This window comes from Canis lupus, chromosome 13 (genome assembly GCF_048164855.1).
Source record: "Canis lupus baileyi chromosome 13, mCanLup2.hap1, whole genome shotgun sequence".
In the NCBI taxonomy this organism is placed as follows: Eukaryota; Metazoa; Chordata; class Mammalia; order Carnivora; family Canidae; genus Canis; species Canis lupus.
The window spans coordinates 17,578,389-17,605,179 of NC_132850.1; the positions used below are offsets into that span (position 1 = coordinate 17,578,389).

At 50.4% G+C, this 26,791-nt stretch overlaps 1 protein-coding gene and 2 long non-coding RNA genes across 15 annotated transcripts in view; 2 read left to right on the forward strand and 1 right to left on the reverse strand.

Annotated features, from left to right (window-relative positions):
• Positions 1-10,016, forward strand: part of LOC140602684 (uncharacterized) — a 31,706-nt gene extending 21,690 nt beyond the window's left edge. The window contains exons 3-4 of the long non-coding RNA XR_012005589.1: positions 6,121-6,245; positions 7,769-10,016. This is a non-coding gene — a long non-coding RNA (uncharacterized lncRNA). The remainder of the gene's footprint in view (positions 1-6,120; positions 6,246-7,768) is intronic.
• The window catches only part of ST3GAL3 (ST3 beta-galactoside alpha-2,3-sialyltransferase 3), a 198,832-nt gene that overhangs the window by 12,070 nt on the left and 159,971 nt on the right, over positions 1-26,791 (reverse strand). For 9 of the 13 annotated variants that reach the window (XM_072772557.1, XM_072772560.1, XM_072772555.1 and 6 more), the window contains 5 exons: positions 15,401-15,495; positions 12,459-12,522; positions 11,481-11,576; positions 10,984-11,170; positions 10,013-10,183 (listed from right to left, as the gene is read on the reverse strand). In XM_072772557.1, the coding sequence (XP_072628658.1) occupies positions 10,013-10,183; positions 10,984-11,170; positions 11,481-11,576; positions 12,459-12,522; positions 15,401-15,495 (613 nt within the window). The remainder of the gene's footprint in view (positions 1-10,012; positions 10,184-10,983; positions 11,171-11,480; positions 11,577-12,458; positions 12,523-15,400; positions 15,496-26,791) is intronic. The other 4 variants (XM_072772568.1, XM_072772563.1, XM_072772567.1 and 1 more) reach the window with 1 other exon arrangement.
• On the forward strand, positions 12,443-17,132 carry LOC140602683 (uncharacterized). Its single transcript, XR_012005588.1, has 2 exons — positions 12,443-14,901; positions 16,920-17,132. It is a non-coding gene; the product is annotated as an uncharacterized lncRNA (long non-coding RNA).

Sequence of the window (26,791 nt, forward strand, 5' to 3'; positions counted from 1 at the left end):
GGGATGACAGGACCCACTGGCAGAGGGCTGGGAGGGCTATCCCAGAGGCCCGGCCCGTCAGCACACAGCACGGGCCCCCTAAGTCTGATCTCCTAGGACTGTGAACCAGGGTCACAGAAGTGGAGAGTGAAGTAGAGGGTGTGGTCAGCAGTGCTGGATGCCACACAGGCAGCGCACAGACACAGGCGTTCAAATGGATGGGGGGATGCTTTGCCCTGTGGTTCCTTGCAGGAGGGCAGTGGGTGCTGGAGCCGTCCCCGGCTGGGTGACACTGCCAAGCCCGCCACCAGAACACAGCCCTGTCCCAGAGGGCCTACCCCAATTTGGCCCTGGGGCCTCTCACGGCTCATTTCCTTGCCCCACAGGACACAACCCAGAGGCCCAAAGAGCCAGCCCATGACACTGGCCCCAGAATGGTCAAACCTTTCCCCAAGGCCAGCTGTGGGCTGCATTCCTTGTCTAGTCCCTCCCCCTCCAGGAATGTCCCTGCCTCAGTCAAGTCTGGACCCAGCTCATCAGTGTGCCCTGCTCTTCAGAACAGCCAAAAGCAGTGGGGAAAGCTTCTGGGAAGAAAGTGCCTCCCCAGCCGAGCCCCTGCTGTTTGCCTTTGCAGGGTCTCCTCCCCTCACAGAGGAGGTGAGAGGTCTGGGAGTAGAGGGGCTCACTGTGGGCTGGCTTTCTGTGGACCAGAGCAGGGCAGGCGAGCTCCCTCCTGCTCCCTGCTGCTGCAGCCTTGGGACAGGCCACCACCTCTCCCTGGGGGTCACCCCAACAGCCACCAGGCCTCCCAACTCCCCTTCCAATTCCTTCACTTTCCTGTGCAAATCAGATCTGCACACTCTCAGGACTAAAATGTTCAGTGGCTTTCCACAGCCGACTGAGACAGCTTGGCAGGGTAATTAAGAGTGTAGGTCTGGTTTTTGTTTTTGTTTTCCTAAGCCAACAGGAATCTGAAATGCAAAAAAAAAAAAAAAAAAAAAAAAAAAGGAATCTGAAATGCAGTGGAAAAGACAGGGTTGTATCCAAATACCTCAATATATGGTAGGGTTAGGGTTATTATAATGCGAGAAAGAGCCAGAGAGAGGTTTAAAATATCTGCTATACTTATTTAAGATATATACAAAGGAGACATATCCAAAAACATTCATGTGCATGGCACATAAAATGGAAGGACACGGTGACACACTAACAGAACCATATAAGCAAAATGAAGAGCTCAAGGGGCACCTGGGAGGCTCAGTCCGCCGTTAAGTGTTCACCTCTTTTTTTTTTTTTTTTTAATTTATTTATTTGACAGAGTGGGCACAAGCAGGGGGAGTGGCAGGCAGAGGGAGAGGGAGAAGCAGGCTCCCTGCATAGCAGAGTGCCCAATGCGGGGCTCCATCCCAGGACCCTGGGATCATGACCTGGGCTGAAGGCAGATTCTCAACTGACTGAACCACCCAAGGTGCCCCAGTGTCCAGCTCTTGATTTTGAATTTTTTTTTTTTTTTTTTTTAATGATAGTCACACACAGAGAGAGAGAGAGGCAGAGACACAGGCAGAGGGAGAAGCAGGCTCCATGCACCGGGAGCCCGACGTGGGATTCGATCCCGGGTCTCCAGGATCGCGCCCTGGGCCAAAGGCAGGCGCTAAACCGCTGCGCCACCCAGGGATCCCCAGCTCTTGATTTTGGATCAGGTCATGAACTCAGGGTCGTGAGATCGAGCCCTGCATTGGGCTCCAAACTAGGCTTGTGGGATCTGCCTAAGATTCTCTCTCTCTCATTCCCTCTGCCCTTCCCCCTCCCTTTCTTACAAAAAAAAAAAAAAAAAAGAGCTCAAAAAGAAGGCTATTTATAGTTGCAAATATTTCAGAGCTAATGAGTACCCTGGATCAACCAAATACCTGAGTGCCTGTTATATATAAATATATTCTTTAATATCTCGGACAACCAACAACCCTCAAAGCACAGATTTCAATCACACAAAAAGAGACATTGAACAGCATCTGGTCCGGTCTCCTGCTAAAGAAACCAAGGCCCAGGAGGATTGTTTTCTTATCCAATCTATTTTCCGGAAGGATCCACCACCATCATTCTTCCCCAACAGCCCAGGCGTGAGTCCTCCATCTCCCTTGACCCTTCCCCTCTCCCTCATCCCCAGGAACTAAGTAACTACCAAACCTTTGGCTTCTGGGCAGATCCATCACACAACCATATGCCTCCCACCTTTAAGCTCTCTGCCCGCCTACCCTGGCTGGCGGCCTGGGTTGCCTCCATGATTCCATAGGTCTGTCTTTGAGCCCTGACACCCTAACTACCAACTCTGTGTCCCAACCACGTTATTTGCCCCTTGTATGTCACCTTATCCTCATCTACAAAATAAGGAAAATGGGTGGCTCAGTTGGTTAAGCATCTATCTGCCTTTGGCTCAGGTCATGATCCTGAGGTCCTGAGATCCAGCTCCCTCTGCTCCTCCTGCTTGTGCTCTCTCTCTCAAATGAATAAATAAAATCTTTAAAATAAGTAAATAAATAAAAGTGAACTTATCCCTTTAAAAAAATAAGGAAAATAAGAATAGTTCCTCCTGCATAGTGGTTTTGTGCTATGACATGTAAGTCCTGCATGGAATGTTTGGCAACAAGTCAGCTCGCTGGCCTTTGCTATGATTTCTACCACAGGATGAAGTCCAAGCTCCTTGATGTGACCCTTTACTAGGGACCCCTTACCAGACCCTTTACCGTCTGTCCCCTGTCTACCCAGCCTCACCTGCAACCCTCGCCCCTACATCCACACAAGCCACCCCCAATGCTTGTGAGCCAGAGACAAAATTACAAACGGAAGCCCACATACCACACTTCTGAATTTTAGATCCTAAATATTTGAAAGTTACAGATCAAGACCTCAAGCTGTTCAATAAGATATATTCTATTCTCCCTTGAAAAACCACCTGGAAACCCAGGTTTGAATTTAGAACCCGGACTCCTGCAGATCTGTGCCAGGCTGGGGTGGTGTCAGGAGAGCCAGCCCCAGCCTGCCTCCCTTCCCTCCCCACTCCAGCTCCCACCCTACACCATGAGAAGTATTGTGCACATGTGAGTGGACTCCCCAGCCCGCACATCTACCTTTTGCTCCCAGCCTCTGCAAACAGCCCTCCTTGGTCTACGCGGCGAGGTATACAGTGTCTTCAGGAGGATGGAAGTGGACTTGGCACCACCGCTAACACAAGAAATCCTGAGGTCTCTAGGAGCTGGTGACAGTCTACCCAGTGGGGATGGGCCCACGTGGGCATCTCCCTCTTGCCTGCATATTCTTTTTCACACCAGAGCAAACAATGTGGCTAGAGGAGAGCCAGGCGCCCTCTCGGCCAGGTCTAAGGGCACTACTGCACTCATGCCAGTCACACTGGATTATTTTTAATTCACCAAATATACCACACTGGTTACCAGTGCTCCTCTCTGTGCCCCAAACTTCATCTAGCACCTACAAGAGGCCGGGGCAGGCAGCTGGGTAGGGTCCTGAGTTATATTTAAGTGTCCTGGACACCAAGAAGGAATGGGAGTGGCGGGACCTTTTCCGGCCAGGTGGCACTTGCCCTGTGCCCAGGCCCTCTTGCCCTCCCTGACACACTCATCCCTGGGCCCTGGCCTGGCTGACTCTCACTGCGGTGATCGTCATCGCAGGAGGAGCACGGTGTGCCCAGTGTTGCCATGTGCACTGTCTCGCTCCCTCCTGAGGGCAGTGTGACAGGGAGCCACTCAGGGAAGCTTTTCGAATCCCCAGTGTACAGAGGAGGAAACTCAGAGATGTGGGCTGAGGCAGAGGAACCATCCGTGCCCAACGCAGAATCCAGCGCTGCCTTGCGGACGTGGCTCACGCCGGAAGAGCACGGGCCGGGGGATGGGTGGTATGTGGCTGTGACAGCAGCTGGCCCAAGCGCCCACCCCGGCTGTGGGGTCGCCGCACTGCTGCTTCACACTCCTTCGTGTCACTGAACTATACTTTGCACGATAAACCCCTCAGGTGATATTTGGGTTTGGCCATTATAAATAACACCATAATAATAATCTTTGTGTGCAGATTTGTCCTTCCTTTGGTGTTGGTGCCAAATGTCATTTCCTTGCCAAAAATCTTGTCCCCATTTACACTGTGACCAGTAGCCTCTGAGAGCACCTGTCACTGCCCTCTTGCCAGAATCACGTATTATGATTTTATTTTAATCTTTTTAAAAAGATTTTATTTATTCATGAGACACACTGAGAGAGGCAGAGACACACGCAGAGGGAGAAGCAGGCTCCACGCAGGAAGCCTGATGCGGGACTTGATCCCAGGACCCCGGGATCATGCCCTGAGTCGAAGGCAGACACTCAACCACTGAGCCACCCAGGGATCCCACATATTATGATTTTAAACACATTCTTTAAAGATGTGGCAGGTTGATAAAGGCATCCTGTTGCCTTCACACGAATTTTCTCTGCTGCAAAGTTGAGTATATTTGTGTTGTTCCCAGTTGTAGTTCTTCCTGTGTGATCTGTTCGGTCTCCTGTCCTTCTCTCTGCTCGGGTCCTACTGGCTTTCTTGTCAACTTCTGTAACAATAACCAGTGGTCTGTCGTCTTTCCCAAACACACTTTTCAAGGTTTTGTGCTATCTCCCGTCTTTTCGTTGTTGTCAATTCAGTATAAATTTTCATATATTATTAATCTGAGTTCTCCTAGCACGCCTATCCCTTGAAAGTTCTTTTCCCTCCAGGGATCTGATTTCTGTTCTACTCACTTTAAAGTTCCCTTTGGTCGTATTTTTTTGGGAATATTTTTACTTTTTAGCTCATTTGGGATTTACCTTGATGTGCGCTATGAGGAGAGGGTCAGAAAACCTTTTTGAACGCTGTATTTGGAAAAAGCGGCGAACAGAAATAGCTTCGTGAGGCTAACGGACAACTCCAAGAGGCAGGGCGCCAGGGAGACGGGGCGGTTCTCACCTCTTCATCGAGGACAGTGATCTTGACCCGCAGAAGGAAGATCAAACGTGGCTGAGGGAAAAGACGCCCAGGGGAGGCAAGAGGAGAGCTGGGGTCTGGATCTAAAAGAACGGCCTCCCAGGGCCATGAAAGAGGGAGGCAGCCCGGCTGAGAGGAAAGAGCCCTGACTGAGGGGCTGGAAGACCTGGGTTGGAATCCTGGCTCTACCAGAGCTTCCTGCCCTACTCTGGGCCTCAGTTTCCACACGTATTTATTCGTTTGTGGGTGGCTGACTTTTGTCAAAGACGCTGCTGGAGGTGATAGGCCTAGAGAGACAAACGCCACTGTCCCTGTCCGCCAGGGCCTTGTAAGAGCTGAGAGGGACGTAAACCCTTGTGTAGGACCGAGGGAGGAGTGTTCTGGTGTGGGGTCGGGAAACAGGATACCTATTCCGCCACAGTCAGAGCGGAGGGTGTATGTTGGGTGCAAGAAAGAGGGGGCGAGGACAAGGAAGGGGCTGGGGTTAGCAGGGTCTGGGTCGCGGAGCCTGGTTTTACCACAGCTGAGCCTGTGTCCAGACCTCCCGGGGGGATCATTACAACAGGCCGTTGGGCCGGCCCCAGACTTTTTCATGAGGCCAAAGGTGGAGCCCAAATGCATTTCTGACACGTTTCCAGGTGAGGCCCACGCTGTGGGCGTGAGACATGTAGGCAGTGGGAAGCGTTAGGCAGAAGGAACCAACCAGATGGACACCCCTGGGGAGGATTCTTTTGGATACAGAGGTGGAGCATGGACTGCGGGCGGGGGACTAGGAAGCTGCTGACACAGTGAACGCGAGGCATTTTTAAAGGTGAGAATCCCAGATTTGGAGACTGGATGAATACGGAGGGTGAAGGAGAGGGGGAGTCAAGCACGGCCGCCTGGGTGTTTAGGCAGGAGCTCAGAAGACCACGGGCTGTCCCCGCAACGCAGCGCTGAGCCCGGTTCAGTGCTCCCTGGGGTCGGCCAACAAGGTGTTCCCGAGAGAGAGGAAGAGGTTGGGCCCGCTGGACTCGGAATCAAGAGAAAAGAAGGGAAAGATGGGGAGATGCGTCAGGGACAGGTGATCACTCTTTCCAGACACCTGGAGAAGGAGGGAAGGAGAGGGAGGAACACAAAATAAAGAGGGCTTCCGTTTGTAAGGCGAGAGAGACCTGACCGAAATCACATCCATGAGAGGAGGATCCAGGAAGAGGTCGGAGGCAGGAGAAGATGGTGTCTGCAGCCTGAGAGAAGAGCGAGCTTGGGCGGGAGGCACATGGAGGACGGTGAGGACGGAAGCGGGATGGACGGGGCTGCAGCCAAGTCGGGAGGCGGGAGCCTGGGAAGGCCAGGGCTGCTGACTGCTGCCGACCTGGATCTTCCCTGGGGAGCGGGGTGTGAGACTTCTGCTTAGAACAGGGGTGGAGGAGAGGGCGTCACGCAGAACTGCAGACCATGGTGCGTAGGTTCTGAGAGGAGCAATGGCCAGGGACAGGACACAGGCTGGCGAGCAGCATCCAGATGCTGGTAAGGTGCTGGGGCATCTGGATGGCTCAGGGTTGAGCGTCTGCCTTCAGCTCAGGGCGTGATCCTAGGGTTCTGGATCGAGTCCCCCATCGGGCTCCCTGCAGGAAGCCTGCTTCTCCCTCTGCCTGTGTCTCTGCCTCTCTCTCTGTGTGTCTCTCATGAATAAATAAAATCTTCAATAAGGCCTCACATACAGGACCTGGTGGCCCTGTGTGTCCTGGGGACTCCCAGGGCTGTTAGCCCACCCCTGCTGTTTTTCTCAGGAGGCCTCAAGTCTCCTTCCTCTGGGCCTAGCCTCTGATTCCTGCTTTAGGTCACCTTCTGGGTCAAACCCTACTGCGTAGACAGACGATCCTTCATTGCCTAGTGCAACTGGGCTGTTCTAACAGCACCACCACCAATTACAACAGTAATCATAAAATAATAAACAGCATTAGTCATTGCCACCGACAGCACTTACCACACCAGGTGCTTGTATATAGCACGTGCTTTAATTTTTAAAACAACCCCGAATGATGTGTAAAACGAACGAGACTAAATCTAAGGGGCTTGGGTAATTTGCCCAAGGTAACTCAGCCAGCAAGTGACCGCCTCCATTTAAACCCAAGTCCAGGGACGCCCAGGTGGCTCAGTGGTTAAGCATCTGCCTTTGGCTCAGGGTGTGATCCCAGAGTCTGGGAATCGAGTCCTACATCGGGCTTCCAGCATGGAGCCTGCTTCTCCCTCTGCCTATGTCTCGATCTCTCTCCCTCTGTCTTTCTCATGAATAAGTAAATAAAATCTTTAAAAATATAAACCCAAATCCACATGATTCCAAGGCCTGATCTGCTTTCCCCCCCCAAACCATGTTGTCTTCCCAAAGGTGGGGCCCAGTGCGCTCGCGCTTGAATGCGGAGTCCCGGCGGCCTTATGCCCCTCCCTCCTTCCCAAAGGCCTTGAGCTACCACTGGGAGGTCAGGCCTGTGTCAAGGTTGTCCAGGGGCTGCCCACTGCAGCCCGTCTTCTCCTGTCCCCCAGCCCAGGCCACATCTCAGGGCCTCATAGAACTGACAGCCAGTCAGGGGCCCTGCAGCGAGGCCAGCCTCCCAGTTTCCATAGTGAGGACGAGGTGGGAGGAGGAGGAGGAAGAGGAGGAGGTAGCTAAGAGGTCTAGGAAGGCTGCTCCCTTCTGAGTTACCAGGCATCCTGGGGCATGGGGAGGGGAGGCTGGCAGAGGTGGGAGGAACGGGGCCTGAGTGGCTGCATGGGAAGCCCTGTCTCTCACGTGTCCCGTCCTCTCCAGGATGGAGCGTCTTCAGCCTTCAGCAAACACCAGGAGGAGGATGCTCAGCCACAGCACCTACCACGCTGCATTATAGCTCTAGTTTCGGGACCATCACTGCCACTAGACTGTGAGACACTTGGGGACAGGAATGAGTCAAGAGCAGCACAGTGCCAGCACCTGGGACACCTCACTGATGCCCGGCAAATGAGTGCGTGCGTGGCGATATGAAGCGGGATGTGCCTCTGAGGATTCCACGAGAACTGGAGGCTGCCCTGGCCCACCATGGACTTCCATACACCTCCACCCCCAACCTTGGCAGTCCACTGGTGCTCCTCTGAGCTGCCCCCAGCACACATGGCCTGCTGGGAACTCCCCCAAGCTTGCTGCCTAGCACAGGGCTCCTGGGGGCTGGGAGACAACGAGCCTTTGGGTAACTTGTTTGGAGTTATCTGAGCTGAGCAGTTGTCCAGTGATCGGGGAACCAAATGGCCACAAATGGTGACAAGAGCCTCCATATGGATGAAGAAAGTATGGCTGGATTTAGCACCAGCTGTCTTTTGGGTTGTTCGGTCTTCCTTTCCCATCTTTCCCCTTTCCAGATCCCATCAAGGCTCGTGGGTACCAGAAAGTTACACCCAGTGGGCAACTGTTCACATAGTCAGTGGCAGGTGGCAGCCGTGAGTGAGGCCTAGTACCCTTTCCAGCCATGCCCAGCCAGGCCTTGGCTCCCAAACACAGAGCTGCCTCCTGCCTGCTGGAATTCTACAGGTGAGCCTCTGGGCAGGTACAGAGAGCTCCCCAGCAGCCAAGAGGCTGCACGGTTGGAAACATCACTGTAGGAGCAGGACCAGCCTGTGGTTGGCACCAGAGAAGAAGGTCCTTCCCCACATTTACCTGGGTCTCAGATGCCAGAGAAGTGAAACAGAGCATCAGCCCTGGTCTTGGGGTAGGGAAGGGTTCTAAAGGAGAGGCTTCCTGGGTCACCAGAGATGGCTACGGTTGGGGAGGCATCGCTGGCTCTCCTCTGGCAGCTCACTCTAAAGGCCTGAGCTATCTCTGACTTGGGGGCCAGGGAAGGCTTGTGGAACTTCAAAGGAGTCCTCCCTGTCCCCTCTCTCTCCTCACTCACCCCTACGAACTCTGGGAATGAGTTCTCCCTAACACAAGGCTGGTCCTACAACCCCGGGCATGGCCAGGCCGAGACACAGACATCCACATGCGTGAGCGTGTGCCTGAGCACAGCCCACACTTCCTCATCCCAACTGCTCTGGTACCTTCAGTCAGCCTGCAGCCAAGGCCAGGCCAGGTGGGAGCGCCTTGGAGTCTTCCTGGGAATAGTGAGGCCCTGCTGTCTGCTTCCTGAATGGCTGGAGCACAGTGAGTCTCCTGACGCTACCTGGCTGTCCTCCTTTTTTGCCTTCTTTCCTGATTTCCTTGGATGAACTCTAAGAGCCTTGAGTGAACTGACCTTGGTGTTCTTGGAAGGAACCTGTGATGACAACCACCTGGCTGTCCTGACCCACCCCCTTGGCCTGCCTGTTCGATCCCAGTCTGCTCAGCAGGAAGCAGGATCTGGTGTTTGAGCCAAGTCCAGATCATTTATGATGACCGGGCATTGAGGGGTTTAAAAAAAAGCCAATGGGAGCAGGGCCCTGCCTTCCAGAAGCTCCTCTGACAGGTGTCTGTGTGCAGAGGAGAGGACGGGCAGGTGGGCAAGAGGCCAGGGGGAGGAAACAGCCCTCAGACTCCCCAGAGGTCACCAAGGCAGATCCAATTCCCTCCCTTTTGCCCTGAGAAGTGTCTACCTGTGGTCCCAGTTCTGTGGCCTTTAAGGCAAAGAGAAGGACCCTGAGGACACTAGTATTCAGGCCATGGTTCTAAAAACAGAGGGGTGCTCCCCCAGCCCCCATTCTCTCCCTGGTTTGCACGGGCAGTGGGCCTTCTTACAACTGGAGCTGGCCAAAGCCAACCCCTTTCCTCCCCTGTGGGGAGCCAGGCTGGGCCTGGTGGAGCCTGGCTGCCGCGTTCAGCTTGGCTCTGGGTGGGTTCCCCTTCCCCACTGTCCCACCTACCTGCACTTCTCGACCTGCCTTCTGTCTTCTCTCTCGCTTGCTACCTACGTGACACTGCCTGCACTTGGCATTTCTTGGGAAAGGGCTGTGGATTTAAACCAAATTGCACTGAGACCCCCACAGGCAGGTTAAGCTGCTCCCACCCCCAAACTCCCCTCCAAACCTCCAGAAAGAACAATTAGCTTCTCACTGTCGCCAGAGGCTGTCTGTCATCATTCTCCTCCAGTAGGAGGCTCGGGTATTGGAAGAAGAATGGCCTGAACTCTGCAGGACCCCTCCCCTGGGGTGGCTGGTGACAGCTGGTGGAGGGGAGAGGGGGATGGGCCCAGACAGATTGGCAGGTATCCCTGCGGGCCCAGAGCTGAGAAGAAGAGAACAGGAGGGGACTCAGTGGGTGGTCTACCAAGGAGCAGTCACATAGGTCACTTGGCCACACAACGTCCCTAGAGAAAACAGGCCCAGGCCCTTGCCCGCCTAGAACAAGGAATACAGAATCTGATCATTCCTGGAGTGGAACCCCTTCTCGGTGGCAGCTGGGGATCCCGGGGCAGGTCAGCGGTAAAATTATAAAAGTAGGGGAGAGGCTAGGATTTATGGGCTGGGGAATGGGACCCCTCAAGCTCAGAGAGGTCTGTTATCCCTGTGGGATGGGCCAGGGTCCAGATAAGGCCTTCCTCCCCGGGGCTGGGAATGAGGGTGGACCCACATTAGAGTCAGAGAGTCTTTACAGAGGGTAAGGGGCTGAGAGTGGGGGACACTACAAGGTCAGAGCAGGGGAGGAGGAAGAGTAGGAGTGAAGCTGGGGCTAGCCAGATAAAAGCGGTCCTTCCAGGGGGACCTGAGGCCAGGGAAGGGCCTGCAGGGGCTGCTGCAGACCCATGGTCTGGCTAGGGAAGGCTGAAAGAGAACTCGCACTCTGGGCATCCGGGCAGGTGGCAGGTATCAAGCTTAGCAGCTCCTGGAGTCCACACCAGTGCCCTCTGGCATCCCCTGGCCTCTCTGTCCCTTGGTCTGAGTTTGAGTGTCTTTCAGCTTTGTGTCATTAATGCTTCTTTTGAAAGGTTCCTACTGGTTCTTTGTGGGGTTCAGGGGAAGGGGCTGACCTGGAAGCCAGGCAAGGACAGGGCAAGAGGGGAAGGAGCTGGTGCAGGGGGAGCTCACCACTCTCTCCTTGTAGACGATGTACTTCAACCACTTGAAGTCCTGCCACTTGAAGCCAGCGAGGACAAATAGAGAATCGCGTTCATATTGCTCAGGCCGCTGCATGGCGCCCTCAGGGTAGGTGATGCGCAGTGTAGTTTTGCTGCCCACGTCCTTCTCAAAGCCTTTCACTGGTGCGGAGTTCAGTCTACAGAGAGCAGGCCCAGTCAGAGCCTGCCCTGGGCTCGCTGTGTGTAGTCTGTGGGCTTGTGTCTGGGGAGCCACTCTGACCCCAGAATTCCCCAGGTGCAGAGAATAGGGAGCCAGGTCACCTGAAGCCACCAGGTCACCTGGAGCCACCTAGCTTTCTAGAGCCCTCCGACCAGGGTTCTTCTCTAGGCTTCTGCTGACCTCCAGTCCGACTAGCCAGATGGACAGATAGTTCTCAGTGGACTCAGGGACGAGGGTTCGGGCCAGGACCCTCAGGTGCCTGAGGCACTGCTGTTTGGGGAGCTCACCTGACCACAATGTCATAGTCATCAATTCGTGACCCCAGAGACTTGTTGGCTAGGACACCTCCGTTGCCCACGATGATGCAGCGGCGGCAGCTGAGGCTGAGGGGAGAGAGGCAGAGACCCCTGGAGAGCTGTCCGCCAGGGCTCCTTCTCCCTACCCCTTGGGCCCGTGACCTCATGCCTTTGGCCAGATGCAGGCTGGGATGGGGGAAGACCAATGGGCTTCAGGCAGCATTCTGAGGCCAAAGCCATACTGTCGGTAGCTGGGCCACTTGGGACTCTCGGACAGCCCTAGTCCCAGAGATTCTCCAGGAAAGTGTCGCTGTGGAAGGGGCAAGGACGTTAGTTCTGGGGTGGTGAGGAAGGGGCCTCTGGTAAGATGGCATTCTAGGCTCAAGGCTCCCCAAGGATTAGTGGAGTTCAAGAAAGAGGGCAAAGTGGGCTGATTTGAAGGCTGTGCCAGAGAGGGAAGCAGAGAGGACAGGCCTGGAGGCTCCAGGACCCAAGGGTGGGCTTATATTCAGCTCAGAAGCCCCCAGGCTCCCATTAGCCACCAGAGAGCCCTACTTATTTTGCTTCTCCCACCTGGGGCTTCCGCACCCAGGGGCGGTGGGCTCCTCAGCTGTCACCGTCTCCTGCGTGTAAGCCCTGCCCCCTCAGCTGCCTTCTCCACCCTGTCCTTCAGCCCCACTGCTGGGCTGATCTCAGCCCAGTGCCTGGCCTGCCCTTCTTACCCTCAGACCTCTGCTGGCTGAGGACTGAAGACTGAAACACGTTGCCAAGTGCTGACGGTCCAGGGGGTGCAGGCCAGCACCGGATGGCCCCACTGATCTGCTCACCACCCCAGCATGTGTGCTGTGTGTGCACATCTGTGGACATGCTGGAGAATGTGCTCGTGTCCAGGCTAAGCTGGCAGGGCCTCGGCATCTCTGAGCATGCCAGGCAGCTGAGGGGCGGGAGGGTGGGTAGGGAGCGGCTCACCTGTCCAAGGCAGGGGTCAGGCGGTACTCTTTGGTGACTGACAAGATGGCTTTGATCAGATTGTCTGTGGACAGAGGAGGGAGGTTACTGTTAGAGGGTCACGGGCATCCCCATGAAGTGTTTGCGGATGACATTCAGGAGGCACATGCTCCCATGTAGGGTGGAGGTGGAGGTGAGGGTGGGGAGAGGGAGCTCTGGCACAAGGTTTGGCTGGGCCACTGGCCCAGCTTTCTCCCTGAGGAACGAGATGCAGGCAGGGGAACGGGCAGGTGCACTCGGCTCTGCCTGGAACCAGTCTCCAGTATGGACGTGCGCTTTCTCCCCCAGGGCTCCCCAGCCCTTTCTGGGATGCCTCCTCCGGCTTCCCGAGGCTTGTGGTCAGGCCCCAGGACACGGATCCCCGGCCTGAGACCTGCTCAGGGACAGAGACCATGCTCGGCTTGCCTCCGTGCCCCCAGTGAGGAGACACCAGAGAGCGAGTGAGGAGGCCAGCGATGATGAAGAGCTCAAGTGGGCCCACCAGCTCCCGAGTCAGACCCCTTTGCCACTTTCTGATACCGGCTTCCCCTCACTTCCCCCTCTAGCACTGCCCATCTTCAATCTTGGCCTTGCCCACCTGTCTCTGCCTCCTTCGCTCTCCAACCCGAGGCCTGGGATCTGCCCACCTGCACTCCACTCAGGCAGCCCTCAGCAAGGGCCCAGGACCTCTGTGTTCTCAGATCCTGTGACCACTAGCCAGACCTCCTACTTCTTGGCCTCAGGCTTTGCCTATGGTGACTTACTCCTCTTTCAAACTCAGGCATAAGGAGAACATTGTAATATAACATGTAAAGATACTGGCTTTGGAGTCAAATCCTAGCTGTGCTACCTCAGAGCTCTGTGACCTTAGATAAATCATGTACTTTCTTTGCGTTTTAGTTCCCCATCTTTCAAGTGAAGATGGTAATTCCTATTCCGGCAGAGTCATTGGGAAGATAAAAAGATAATATACATAGAGATCTGGAGGTAAAAGTAAGTAAATCAGTGCAACCATAGTGGAGAGCATCTTAGTAACGCTGAGCAGAGATGTGGATGTGCACAGACTAAGATCTTGCAAGTCTCCTCCTAGGCAGATAGCATCTGAATGTTCCTACATTTGTTTAAGGAAACTTGTGCAAGAAGGTTCGCTGTGGAGCTGTTCATAATAGCAAAATGCTGGAGGCAAGCTAAATGTTCAAAGGAAGACAGATTAAATGTGGAACCCAGAGTACTACGCAGCAGTAAAAACAAATAAAAAAGTGACCTTGGGCCACATGTACTAATACAGATAATCCTGAAAAGCATAAGCAAAAAAAAAATAATAATTTGAAACACACACACATATACATACGTATACATATAATATTATTTGTAAAATGTAAAAACATGTAAAAACAGTGCCTTATTTTCAATGGACATATAAATATGTCACAGACATAGATAAACAGGCTTTGGAATAGTAACCCCCCAACCAGGCCAATGGTCTCCTGAGAAGGAGGGGCAGGGAACAGAAAAGGCCACACAGAGCTTTGATTATATCTCCTGTTTTATTCCTTAAGCTGGGGACACAATACGTGGTTGCTCACGGTTTTCGTCTTCATTCTTTTTTATATGACTGAAATATTCCACATAAAGAAACACTGCCTCCCAACTTAAAAGTAACAACCCTGTGGTTTTTTTTTTACAAGATGGGGCCACAGACCCCCTCCTTTTCCCACCTCCCATTTCACCTCTAACAAAAAAGCAATATTGCTACTAATTGGCCAAAGTCGAGGATATGGCTTAGGTTTTTGTTTCCTAGGAGGGGACTTTAGCAGAAGAGTATGAATTAGTAGGTGCTCTCCTCTTGCTGGCCAATGGGCTGTGTACCAGCCTTCTCAGGCCTTCGTAGTTTAACAGGATCAGAGTGAGGATTTAGGAAAAGAGTAGGCTGCTGAGACACCTGTGCCCAGTAAAAAGGAGTTCTACCCATTAGATTTGTCCTTGGGGGTCTGAGGTTGAAATTCCTGTTCTTGAGTGTCCTTTTGCTGGTCACTGTCTTCTTCTCAGGGAGGGGTGGACTCACTAAGTGGCAAATTCAGGTATGTTTGAGTCCCCTGGCCAAATGATATCACCCCTTCAACGGTGCTCTTATGTAAGTCTGGCCACAACCTAATACAATGGGATTATTTTCCCCATGTAACTGATGAAGACACTAAAGCACAGGCAGGTTAAGGAACATGTCCAAGGTCACAGCTAGTAAAGAAGTAGTACTGAGATCTGATCCTTCAGTGTCTGACCATAAAGCCCAATCCCTACCATGCAGGAACTTGACAACAGAACTGTCAAACTGTCAGGGGCTAGAAAGTCTTCAGTCAGGAGGGAGCTGCATGGCCAAGGTCCCTAAGGCAATGGAAGGGGACAGTCCTGAGGGCACAAGGGACAGGTGAGCCTTGGACAGGGTAGGAAAGGACTGGAGGGGGGACCGGGGTAAGGAGGAGGTGATGGAGGAGCCTGGAGTCTTTGTGGGGGATGGCCTCTGTCTTCTCAGGGATACTCCAGCACGGATGTCCCTGGCATCCTGTCCTGTGATCTCATTGTGCTCTTTCCGTGTCAGAGCCCTTACTGTCCTGCACTCTAAGTATCTGTGTCTCTACTAGACTGGAGCTTTTTTTTTCTTTTTTCTTTTTTTTTAGACTGGAGCTTTTTTAAGGCACAGGACTGTGTTGTCCACTCCACTGTTGTGTGCCTGGCTCTGGCCGAGTGGTGGGCTCTGAGTAAACAAACAGTCCATTGAAGTTTAGAAGAAAGGAAGGCAGAAGACGGAAGGAGAGGGGTGGATCCCCAGCATGGGGACTTCTGAGGGTATAGCCTTGCCCTGAGTGCAGGGACACAGGCTGAGGGATGACATGTTAATACAGAGTGGGCCAGGGTTCCCAACCTACCTTGACCTTTGATCCCAAAAGGCGGCACAAACTCCCGAATCCTAGCCCACTTGCGGAAAGAGTCATCCAGGAACATGGGTGCTGGCTTGGAGAACCTGGAATAAAATAGGGCTGTTGAGGATCCCCAAATACAACAAGATGGAGTTCAGATGGGCTCCTCAGTACATCTGTGTGGGCAGTGGATCTGCTGGGAGCACCTTCACAGTCCAGCACGCCCTCCCTACCCTTGGTCTGCGGGAAGCTGTGGCATCTGACCCATCTTGTCCAGTGGAGCCTGAGTTGAAGGGGGCAGGTCTGGCCGGTTCCTCCGCGGCCAGCTACAGGGGTGGAGAGGCAAGCTCCCACTTGGCCCGGATGGAGTTGCACACTGCAAGCTCTCTGGCAGGCGACCTAGGCACATACCCACCAGCCACCGCTGCCCACACTGTGCCTGCAGTCTGGGAACCCGGAGACAACACGCTGGCCAGGTGAGAAGGAGACCCGAAGAAAGCTGGTGCCTGGGAACAGAGTTTTGGAGAGAATTCTGGGAGGTGGCCACCCAGCATGAGGAGGAAGGAGAATTCATGGCCACAGTGAGAAGGAGAACAGCCACAGGAGCAGATGTTTGGTAGAGAAGAAAAAAACCGGAGCATCCTGTGGCTGGGAGGCAGGCCTGAGAGGAGGCCTCACACAGATAGGAGCCTGCCAGAGACAAGGATGAGAGAATGCTACCCTCCTCAGGAGCTGAGGGAGGGGTATGTGCGTAAGGGGAGGGGGTATCTTGCAGGGAGATGCTGAGTTGAGAAGGGAAAAGAAAGTTTCGCTTTTCCGGGGAAAGCCAGGGCATGGGCAAGCCGGGGTGCAGGCTTTGGGAAGTAAGAAGGGACAGAGAAGGCAGCGAGGACGGAGGGGAGAGCAACAGGAGACACAAAGGTCTTCAGGGATGCTCGGACAATGAGCCTCGCATGGAACCTGGCATCCTGGTTTTGAGGCCTTTCTCAGGAACCCTGGAGGCCCCGAAGACGGCCAGCACCTGATCGTCTATTGTGTGTTGATTCTTCTGCGGAGCCTGCTTGGGGCCTTGCTGGCCAAGGAGGAAGGTACGGAGGCCTAGGCCTTGGCTCCGTCTCTGCATTTCTAACTCAACCTGAATCAGCCACTGAAAACCTGAAGATGGGAAGAGAATGGCCTCCAAGCCCCGGACCTAGAACTGAGCCCTCTGAATGTACTCCGACTCAAGCAAACCCTTCTCATTTCCATCCCACTAACCATTATAATCACCCTACCCAGGAGGAATATTATTAGAGATTTTCAAGGGAACTTGAAGGAGGCAGAAAACTTGCAGTCCTGCTCCCTCCCCCATCACTCACAGCTGGGAAGAAGTTGTCAATACCTGATAGCACAGAGGCCACTCCCTGCCGAGCAGCCCTCCTTTGGACTTAGGAGTTAGCACGCTTCCCTTCTGTGTACGGGGGTCACGCATGTTTCTCATACCTGGTATAACAAATCTAAGTACATTAATATATTTGATGTTTTCCAGAGGCACTGAGGATGCTGGCCACAGCTTAGGTGTACCAGCAAAGGAAACCAGTCCCTGGATAAGCCCACACCAAGAACCTTTCCTCTTGTGTCAGGACTGAGCTGATGAAAAATGTTTGCAAAGTCTCTCAGCCAGGCCTGGACAAGATTTTATCTGCTTCCCAATATGTACTGGATGTTATATGCTAATAAAATCTCTTAAGATCTGGCCAAACGTTCTCAACATATTTTTTTTTTCCTTTTCTTCTCCTTTCCCTGTGTTTTTCAGTTGATGAGAAAGTTCATTACGTTAATTTTTACTTTAAAAAAACTCCTTATTGGGGATCCCTGGGTGGCCCAGTGGTTTGGCACCTGCCTTCGGCCCAGGGTGTGATCCTGGAGTCCCAGGATTGAGTCCTACATTGGGCTCCCTGCATGGAGCCTGCTTCTCCTTCTGCCTGTGTTTCTGCCTCTCTCTTTCTCTCTCTGTCTTTCATGAATAAATAAATAAAATCTTTAAAAAAACCTTATTTTTGGCGTAGCTTGTAGTAAGTGTTCATTTTGGGGGGAGAATACTAAGGGGTGCACACAAAACACAAGTAAGTAAAAAATACTCATAATCCTAAAACACAAAGGATTGTGTTTGTGTATATATCTGCACTGAGCTCTGTAGACTCTTCATTCACTTTATAATAATGAGAACATTGCTATGCAAATAGACGCAACTTTCTCCTAACACACAAAGACTAGATCAAACAACAAAAACAGTAAGCTGCTGGTAACTGACCCAAGTTGACTCCCAATGATCCAATGTACAAGGACACACAAGTGAAAATAGGACCAAGAAAAAGTGTAAGTTCCAATATTAGTGTTACAGGTTGAATGCCTGTGATCCCTCAAATTCATATGCTGTAATTTCATCCCTAACATGATAGTGTTTGCTGGTAGGGACCTTTGGGAGGTCACTGGGTCATGACGGTAGTCTTCACGAGTGGGGTTAGTGCTCTTATAAGAAGAGGCCAGAGCGCTAACCAGCTCTCCTTCCACCATAGGAGGATACAAGGAGAAGCCAGTCATCTGAACCTGAAGACACTCTCATCAGGACCCCACCACACTGGTACCATGATCTCAGAGTTCGGCCTCCAGAACTGTGAGAAAATACATTTCTGTTGTTGAGAAGCCCAGCCTATGGTAGTTCGTTATAGCAGCTAGAGCTGATGAAGTCAGTAAGTAAGGAGAAAAAAAAGAAAAAAAAAAAATCGTGGGAGAGATCCTGGCAAAAAGCATTACAGGAGTCTGATAAGCATTTCTTAATAAAAACCTTTGCCTCCAGTGTAGAACTCATTTATTTATTTTTATTATCTGGTTTTAAACATTGTCATTTTCACCTTGTTCTTTTATTGGGTCTTCATGTTTCAGTTGCTTATTTTGTAGACCTTCTTTATTCTTTGACAGATGGAGCCAGCCTCCTCTAACATTTCTTTCTGCTAGTTGGGTGCACCTTTGTGCAAAGGGTATTCTTTTTTCCTCCTGGGGATATATTTTTAAAACTTTGTATTATGGGAGATTTCAAACATGCACAAAAGTTGAAAAGAGAAAACAGTGAACCTTCATGGATGGACGTGTTACCCAGATCCAGAATCAGTGGTCATGGTCAATTTTGTTTCTCTTGTACTCCCTCTACTCTCTTTTTGTATTATTTTGGAAACTCCCAGAGATCCTGCCATTTTATCCATGAAATACTTTAGTATTAGTTTCTAAAAGATAAGGCCAACCTTAAAAACCATAACCACACCTAAACAACTCCTCTTAAAGCCATTATCACACCTAAAACACTATAATTTCTTAATAGCAACAAATAGTTTCAGATTTCTCATTACTGTTTGCTGTTGTTGCTTCTTTTAATAGTTGGTTATTTAGATCAGAATGAAAGCATGATCCACACACTGAATTGGGCTTGTCTCTAGTCTCTTTTAAATCGATAGATTTGGGGATCCCTTGGTGGCTCAGCGGTTTGGCGTCTGCCTTCAGCCCAGGGCGTGATCCTGGAGTCCCAGGATTGAGTCCCATGTTGGGCTCCCTGCATGGAGCCTGCTTCTCCCTCTGCCTGTGTCTCTGCCTCTCTGTGTCTCTCATGAATACATAAATAAAATCTTAAAAATAAATAAATAAATCGATAGGTTTCCTCCTCATTCTTCTTCTCTCTTTGGCCTTTTCATCTTGGCTCTTGAATCCTTTTGACACACCCCAATAATATGAGAAAACAGCCTTGCTGCCCAGTATGTAAAGATGTCCCAGGTTCATCCTGTACATTTCTCTTTTCTTTTCTTTTTTTTTTCTTTTCCTTTTCTTTTCTTTTCTTTTTTTTCCTTCCTTCCTTCCTTCCTTCCTTCCTTCCTTCCTTCCTTCCTTCCTTCCTTCCTTCCTTCCTTCCTTCCTTCCTTCCTTCTTCTCCGCCTCCTCCTCCTCCTCCTCCTCCTTCTTCTTCTTCTTCTTCTTCTTCTCTCTCTCTCTCTCTCTCTCTCTTTCTTTCAATATTTTATTTGGGACGCCTGGGTGGCTCAAGGGCTGAGTGTCTGCCTTCAGCTCAGGGCGTGATCCCAGGGTCCTGGAATCGAGTCCCACATTGGGTTCCCTGGATGGAGCCTGCTTCTCCCTCTGCCTGTGTCTCTGCCTCTCTCTCTATCATGAATAAATAAATAAAATCTAATTTTTAAAAGTGATTCTTTTTTTTTTTTTTTTAAGATTTTTATTTATTCGGGCATCTTGGGTGGCTCAGTGGTTTGGCGCCTCTATCAGCCCAGGGTGTGATCCTGGAGACCCAGGATCCGGTCCCATGTTGGGCTCCCTGCATGGAGCCTGCTTCTCCCTCTGCCTGTGTCTCTGCCTCTTTCTGTCTATCATGAATGAATAAATAAAAACCTTAAAAAGAAGAAGAAAAAAGAGTAACTTTAAGAAAATCACTTTTAAAAAAGTCAAAAGAAGAATCACATTTTATTTATTCATGATAGAGAGAGAGAGAGGCAGAGACACAGGCAGAGGGAAAAGCAGGCTCCCTGCAGGGTGCCCAATGTGGGACTCGATCCCAGGACCCCGGGATCACACCCTGAGCTGAAGACAGACACTCAGCCCTTGAGTCACCCACGCATGCTGTCCTGTACATTTTTTTTTTTAAAGACCTTATGTATTTATTCATGAAAGACATACACAGAGAGAGAGGCAGAGACACAGGCAGAGGGAGAAGCAGGCTCCATGCAGGAAGCCCGGAGTGGGACTTGATCCCAGGACTCCAGGATCATGCCCTGGGCTGAAGGCAGATGCCAAACCGCTGAGCCACCCAGGGATTCCCATGTCCTGTACATTTCTTGCCTCCTACCTGGAGTTGGTCATTTTCCAAGGAACCCTGGTTCCTTTTCATTGGAAATGGTATTTAGAGACCACCTTCTCAATGGCTAGGTCACTCAGTTGCTAGGGTTAGTCATTTTCCCCAGACCTTTTCAGGGGGACAAAGTCAGGAAATAATTTTTTAAAGAAAAAGTACATCATGCATTTGTACTAGTATTCCAGTCCAAATTCAGGATGACAAGATTTGTACTTTCTTTCTCTTGTTTAATAGCTTCACTGAGATAGAATTCATATGCCATAAAAGTCATCTATCCAAACTTCCTTTATTTTATATTTGTATCTATTTTCAATTAAGTAGACATTCTTGTTTATAGTGACATTAACACAATTGCTTATTTGCTTTAATAAATACACACATACAGGTACATGAAGAAAATATAGTAGTTTCAGAATAACATTATTAACACTATCATTACTAAAAATAATTTAAAGTTTCTTTACAATTCTTTCTGCTTCAAGTATGCCCTACTAGAGAAGTACAGACAAATGACTTTGCTTTTGCCTCTTGAAATAATTCTGCTGAGTTTAATTCACCAATGATACATAGTTAAGTTCATTTGTTCAATTTTGCTTTTGCTTTTAAGGAGTTGCTTATACTTCACTTTAATTTAATTTTGTTTTATGATGATATAAAACTTTACACAGTGCCAAAACTAAATTCACAAAACAAGATATATTCAGAGGAGTCTAACATTTATCTCTGTGTCTGGCTCCTGTTGCTTCTATTCTCATGTAGTATTTATATTTTATTATTAAACTCACTTTATTTTTATTTTATTCAGATTAGTATTATTCCTATAATGAATTCATTTTTATTTTATCCTTCCTTTGTCATTTTTTTGATGTAAGCATTTATCATAACACAGGTGTGTGTGAAAAGTGTATTTTACTATTCCCTTCTTTATTCGATAAAATGATAGCCTATTATATATACTGTTTTGCCTACTGAGAGTTTGGGTTGTTGTTTTTTTGTGGTTTTTTGCCCTATAATATATTGTGATGAGCACTCCGCAGCAGCATATAGAATTACAGACTTGATAATATTATTCAGTTAGTCCCCTGGGTTGAGGCAGTCTTTTGTAAAGTGGGTTCTACCAGCAGCAGTTACAATGAAAAACTTCATGTATATGTCTTTTCTCTTTGCCAATTTATCTTTGGAATAGATTCCTTGAAGTGGGTCAGTCGGGTCAAAGGGAAAATGCAATAAGTAATTTTGCTCCATATTGCCAGATTACCCTCTGTGGGGATCATGCTGTGTCGCAGTGCCCACCAGCAACAGTATGAAAGCACACTGCCAAACATTTCAATTCTGCTTGGCTGATAGGAGAAAGACAGTATCTGTGTTGTTTTAATTTGTATTTGTTTTATTGTAAGTGAAACTGCACATTATTATATATAGAAAGAGGTCATCTACAGCTCTTTTTCTGTTAGCTTTGTTTCTATCTCTTGCTCATTTTTCTACAGGGTTATCAGTCTCTTCTTTCTTTTCTCCCAGCTTTTTTTTTTTTTTTAAGCTTCTATTTATTTATTTGACAGAGAGAGAGCAAGAGCATGAGTGCACAAGCAGGGGGAGAGGAAGAGGCAGGCTCCCTGCTGAGCAGGGAGACTGATGCAGGGCTCAATCCCAGGACCCTGGGATCATGACCTGAGCTGAAGGCAGATGCTTAACCGACTGAGCCACCCAGGTGCCCCTCTCCCAGCTTTTTTGACATATAATTTATGTCATTGTGTAAGATGTACAAGGTGTTGACTTGATACACGTCTATACTGCATTATGATCACCACCACAGCATTAGCTACCAATCTTTGTTTTTTGAAGGTCTGCATATATCAAATATATAAACCTCAGAGACGCAATTACAAATATTTCCCCTACTTTGTTTGCTTATTTATTTAATATTTACTTGGCGGGATCCCTGGGTGGCTCAGCGGTTTGGCGCCTGCCTTCAGCCCAGGGCGTGATCCTGGAGTCCCGGGATCGAGTCCCGCATCGGGCTCCCTGCATGGAGCCTGCTTCTCCTTCTGCCTGTGTCTCTGCCTCTCTCTGTGTCTATCATGAATAAATTTAAAAAAATATTTAAAAAAGTAATATTTACTTGGCTTCTGGTGTTTTCTTCCTTTCTTTTTCTCTCCACATTTTTTGCAATAGATTTTTTAAAAATTTAGTCACATTTATTAAACTTTTACCTTACTGTTTCTGAATTCTGAGTCTTAGAAAAATTCTCTTCATTCCCCGGTTATATCTCTTTCCTGGCTAGAATCCCATCCATTTCTTACTGCTTTCTTGCCAAGACCCCATACCCTCAGTCCCACTGTCTTTCTGTCCCACTCATTAGGCAAATCCCAGAGATTAATCTAATCCTACAGCCATGTATTCTTTATACTTTAAGTGCTGCGAGAACACACACACACTGACACACTTCCATGAATTGACTTGAACCTTGGACCCTCACCTTTGCTCAGTTGCTATTCCAATTCTTCTCCAAGTCCACACTCTATCCTTTCCAGCTTTCTCAAAACAGATTACCTCTTCTCTCACTTCACAGCCCCAACCAGGACACTCAGATAGGAACTCACTCGGCTTCCTGCTTCCTTACCCCATCCCTCGGCCCACCCAGGCTGATCTCTCCAGCAGGCTATGGTTCCCTTTGCTGTGTTTCCCCCAAGCATAAATCAAGCTCAGGTCTCTCCTATGGGAGAGACACACAAACCCACTCAACAAACCTCCCTGATCATATACCCCTTTAGCTACCCACCTTTCTCTCTCTCTCTCTTTCTCTTTCTCTCTCTTCCTGGCAAAACCTCCAGGAAGACCAATGGATGTGCTATCTCAGGTCCCTCATCTAGTTGCTCCTCAATCTAATGTAACTGGGATTTACTCTTCTGAGACTACTGCTATGTTCCACTGCTGGCACCCTATTTGTGACTCCCTGAACATGCTGGTCTGCGAGCACTCACACAGGCAGTGCCGCTGCCCGAAATGTGCCCCCCGCCCCAATTCGCACACACTCTATTCCCCGATCCCCTGCCGTCTCTCTCTGCCTGGAAAATCCCTTCTTATTCTTTCGGTTCACATCCTATTCCCTCGGGGACAGCCTTCCCCGATGCCCCCAGGTAGGCTCTACTCTTCCTGCAGTGATTCCAGGGCACATCGCTCAGCCCCCATCAGGTGGCTCAGTGCCCGCAGAGGCCTTGGAAGCTGAGCCAGGGGCCATAAACAACAGGAAATGAGGGCGGGGTGATGGCAGCGGTGATGTCTGTGTGTGTGTTTGTGTCAATTCTACAGGTGGCCTGGCCTCATGCTACACCTGGAAGAGAACCAGGGGCTTCTGTCCAGAGACTAGTGTGCCAGTTTGGTGGTCTGGCCAGGGCGGAGGTGGCCTCTGAGGTGCGGAAGGACTGGTCAGACTAGCGGGGGTTGGTGTGTGGGACGCCTGACCTGCCTGCCCTGGCCTGGGGGGTAGCAGGGGAGGGTGGGGCCGGCTCCAGGCAGACAGGCCCCAGCCTGCCAGCCCAGGGCTCCAGCACGCGAGGCAGCCTCAGGATCTGGTTTCAGGAGGGTGTGTGAGTGCGTGAGAAGGAACAGGGGAAGGAGGAGAGGGAGGCTGCGCTCGAATGTGCTCCTCCTTCCTCCTTAGGTCCCAGAGCACAGTAGTTTGGAGACTTGTGGCTCTAGGAGGGCACGTGATAAGGGTGGGTCTGACCCCAATGCTCTCATAGCAAGGCTGTGACCCCAGGACCCACAAGCTGTCCCGTCCACAGACTCTGAGCAGCTGGAAGGGCATCCCAGGACCCTCTGAAGATGCCTCTTGGCTCATTCAATGGCCAGCGGTGTGACTGAGGTGCAGCATAGAAGGTGAATGACCCCAACTCTGGCTACACAACCTAAACCACTCCGGGAAGCCCAGCGCTTTAGCCTGTACTCAGAGACCAGCAGGAAAGGCGACTGGGTCTATCAGGGTGGGGGAGTAGTTTTACGTGGGCACCAGCAGACTCAGAGTATCGTCTCTCTCCTGGTCCCATCAACCAAACTGAAAAAGTGCCTCCACAAGTGGGTTTGCTGGATTAGGGTAACGCACACCCTTAGCTCTCCATCTGTGCCCGTTTAGCCTGCTAGCTACTCACCCCAGGAACTGTGAGCAGCTCAAACAGTCTGGGGAACACAGGGAAGGCAGATCCCAGTAGTGGGTCCTGAGGACCAGGGACCGGAACACATCAGTCCGTTAGATTCAGCTACAGGCCTTGGCCCCACAAAGTGAGACTGTCATCCAGCAGGGTGAAAGGAAAACGCCACAGACTCATCAACCTTGAGCCTGTTCTGGGAGGTGGTAAGGTGGACAAAGCAGAGGGACACTGGTTTTCTAGAATTTACCTGGTCTTATTTGAGATCTAGCTACAGCAGCCCCACCACAAATGGCCTTGCACAGTGAGACCTTGGTATACATCTATGCAGGCAAGATGCACACTTCTCAAACGCCTTGCCAAAGTCTTCCTGAGTGTCTCCCTTGCTCACCACTTGAATGGGTCCCCTGAGAAAGAGGGAGAAGAGGAGGAGAGAAGATGGTAAGTCTGTACGGCAGGTGGACATAGGCCCAGGGAGAAGCAGCACAGAGACGAGAAGGTGAACACCGGGCAGCAACCAGGGAGCCCTGTTCCAAGCATCAGCACGAAGCTCTGGCCTCCATATCGTGCGTGGGACTAGACGAGAGTGGAAAACGCAACCCTGTCCAACACCTCCTTGCCTACTGAGTGCCAGCTCCTGTGTTGAGGGCTGGCTCGGGACCTAAAGGAAAATTAACCCTGGTCTTTCCCTTCAGGAGGTAATCGCAGACACAGGTAAATAAATAATCAAAAAATACATCTGCACACTGTGTGTTTTGTAACACAGGCAGGGGTACAAAGGTCTCAGACTGACTTAGGTCTAAGAGAGGTCTAGGGTACAGGAGAAGCTTTGTGAAGGAGATGACAACGAAACTGAGCTGAGTCTTGAAAGACCAGTAAATGAGCCTGGGAGAGAATGTCGGGAAGGCTGTTCCAGGAGAAGGGTGGTGTAGGCAAAGGCATAGGAGAGAAGCGAATCTTCCCTTCAAGACAAGGTGAGGTACTGCTGAGGCCAGACAGGGCGAAGCAGCACCCACCCCGGGCAGAGCAGCTCAGCCTGGAACCCCCTCCCAGGGAATCTGCCCTCTGGTCCCACCCAGGAAGTGGGGTGGCGCGTGAGGAAGGAAGGCCCGGGCAAGTGCATTCCGACTGACCGGTGTAAATAAAGCAGCTGAGGTACAAACTCTGAGTGGAGAGAAAAGGCCAGGGCAGGGCGGGCGTCAGCAGCGTCAGAGTTGGCCTGGTGCCCTGACGCTGTGTCAGGACCAATTTCAATCCGGATCATCACCGGTAACTTCGGGCGCTCAGTTCATGTTCTTTCTTGTTGGCGCCTTGCAGTGGGTATCTGCATCCCTTCCCCCTTTTTCTGGAAGCCCATCTGACGGTTCATTCCGCATGGTCCTACTGAGCTGACCCCACCACTGCTACGGGGACGAACGAGTGCATGTCCTAGGCTGGCCAGTCAGGGTACTTCACCCCCTTGAACCACAATAATGTGGAATGAATCAAATTCTTCTCTGAGGTCTAATACGTGGACATTGGAGGACAAGGGAATTTCTTTTTTTCTCTGAGATAGTGAGTTGTCATGACCATGTAAGCCAAGAACAGGGTTTGCACAGGGATGCCTGGGTGGCTCCGTGGTTGAGCATCTGCCTTTGGCTCAGGGCGTGATCCGGGGTCCGGGGATCGAGTCCCACATCGGGCTCCCCGCATGGAGCCTACTTCTCCCTCTGCCTGTGTCTCTGCCTCTCTCTGTGTCTCTCATGAATAAATAAAATCTTTAAAAAAAAAAAAAGAAAAAGAAAGAAAGAAAGAGAGAGAGAGAGAGAGAGAGAGAGAAAGAAAGAAGAAAGAAAGAAAGAGAGAGAGAGAAAGAAAGAAGAAAGAAAGAAAGAAAGAAAGAAAGAAGAAAGAAAGAAAGAAAGAAAGAAAGAAAGAAAGAAAGAAAGAAAGAAAGAAAGAAAGAAAGAAAGAAAGGAAGAAAGAAAAATAGTCTACAGAACAGGCCAACTGAGATGAACACAGGACCAAAACATTGGGAGAAAGACACTGTTTGGGTCCTATATTCACTTGGGCCCAGAGAGAGTTCAGTCCCTGAACTTAATAGTTACATAGACCAATACATTTTCTTTGTGTTTCAATTAGTTTGATCTGGGTTTCTCCCGACAGCAGCTGCTAACTAGAGGATAAATTTTAACCTCTTTGGTCTGGTTTCTGAAACCACTGTGATCCGGCTCCTGTCTACCTGCCTCGGATATCCCCTCTCTCCTTCTCCTTTTCCTTGAGCACTAGCCCTAACCACCTATGTAGAGTTTCTACAACCTGCCAGGCTTTTTTTTTTTTTTTTTAAGATTTTATTCACTTATTCATGAGAGACACGGAGAGAGA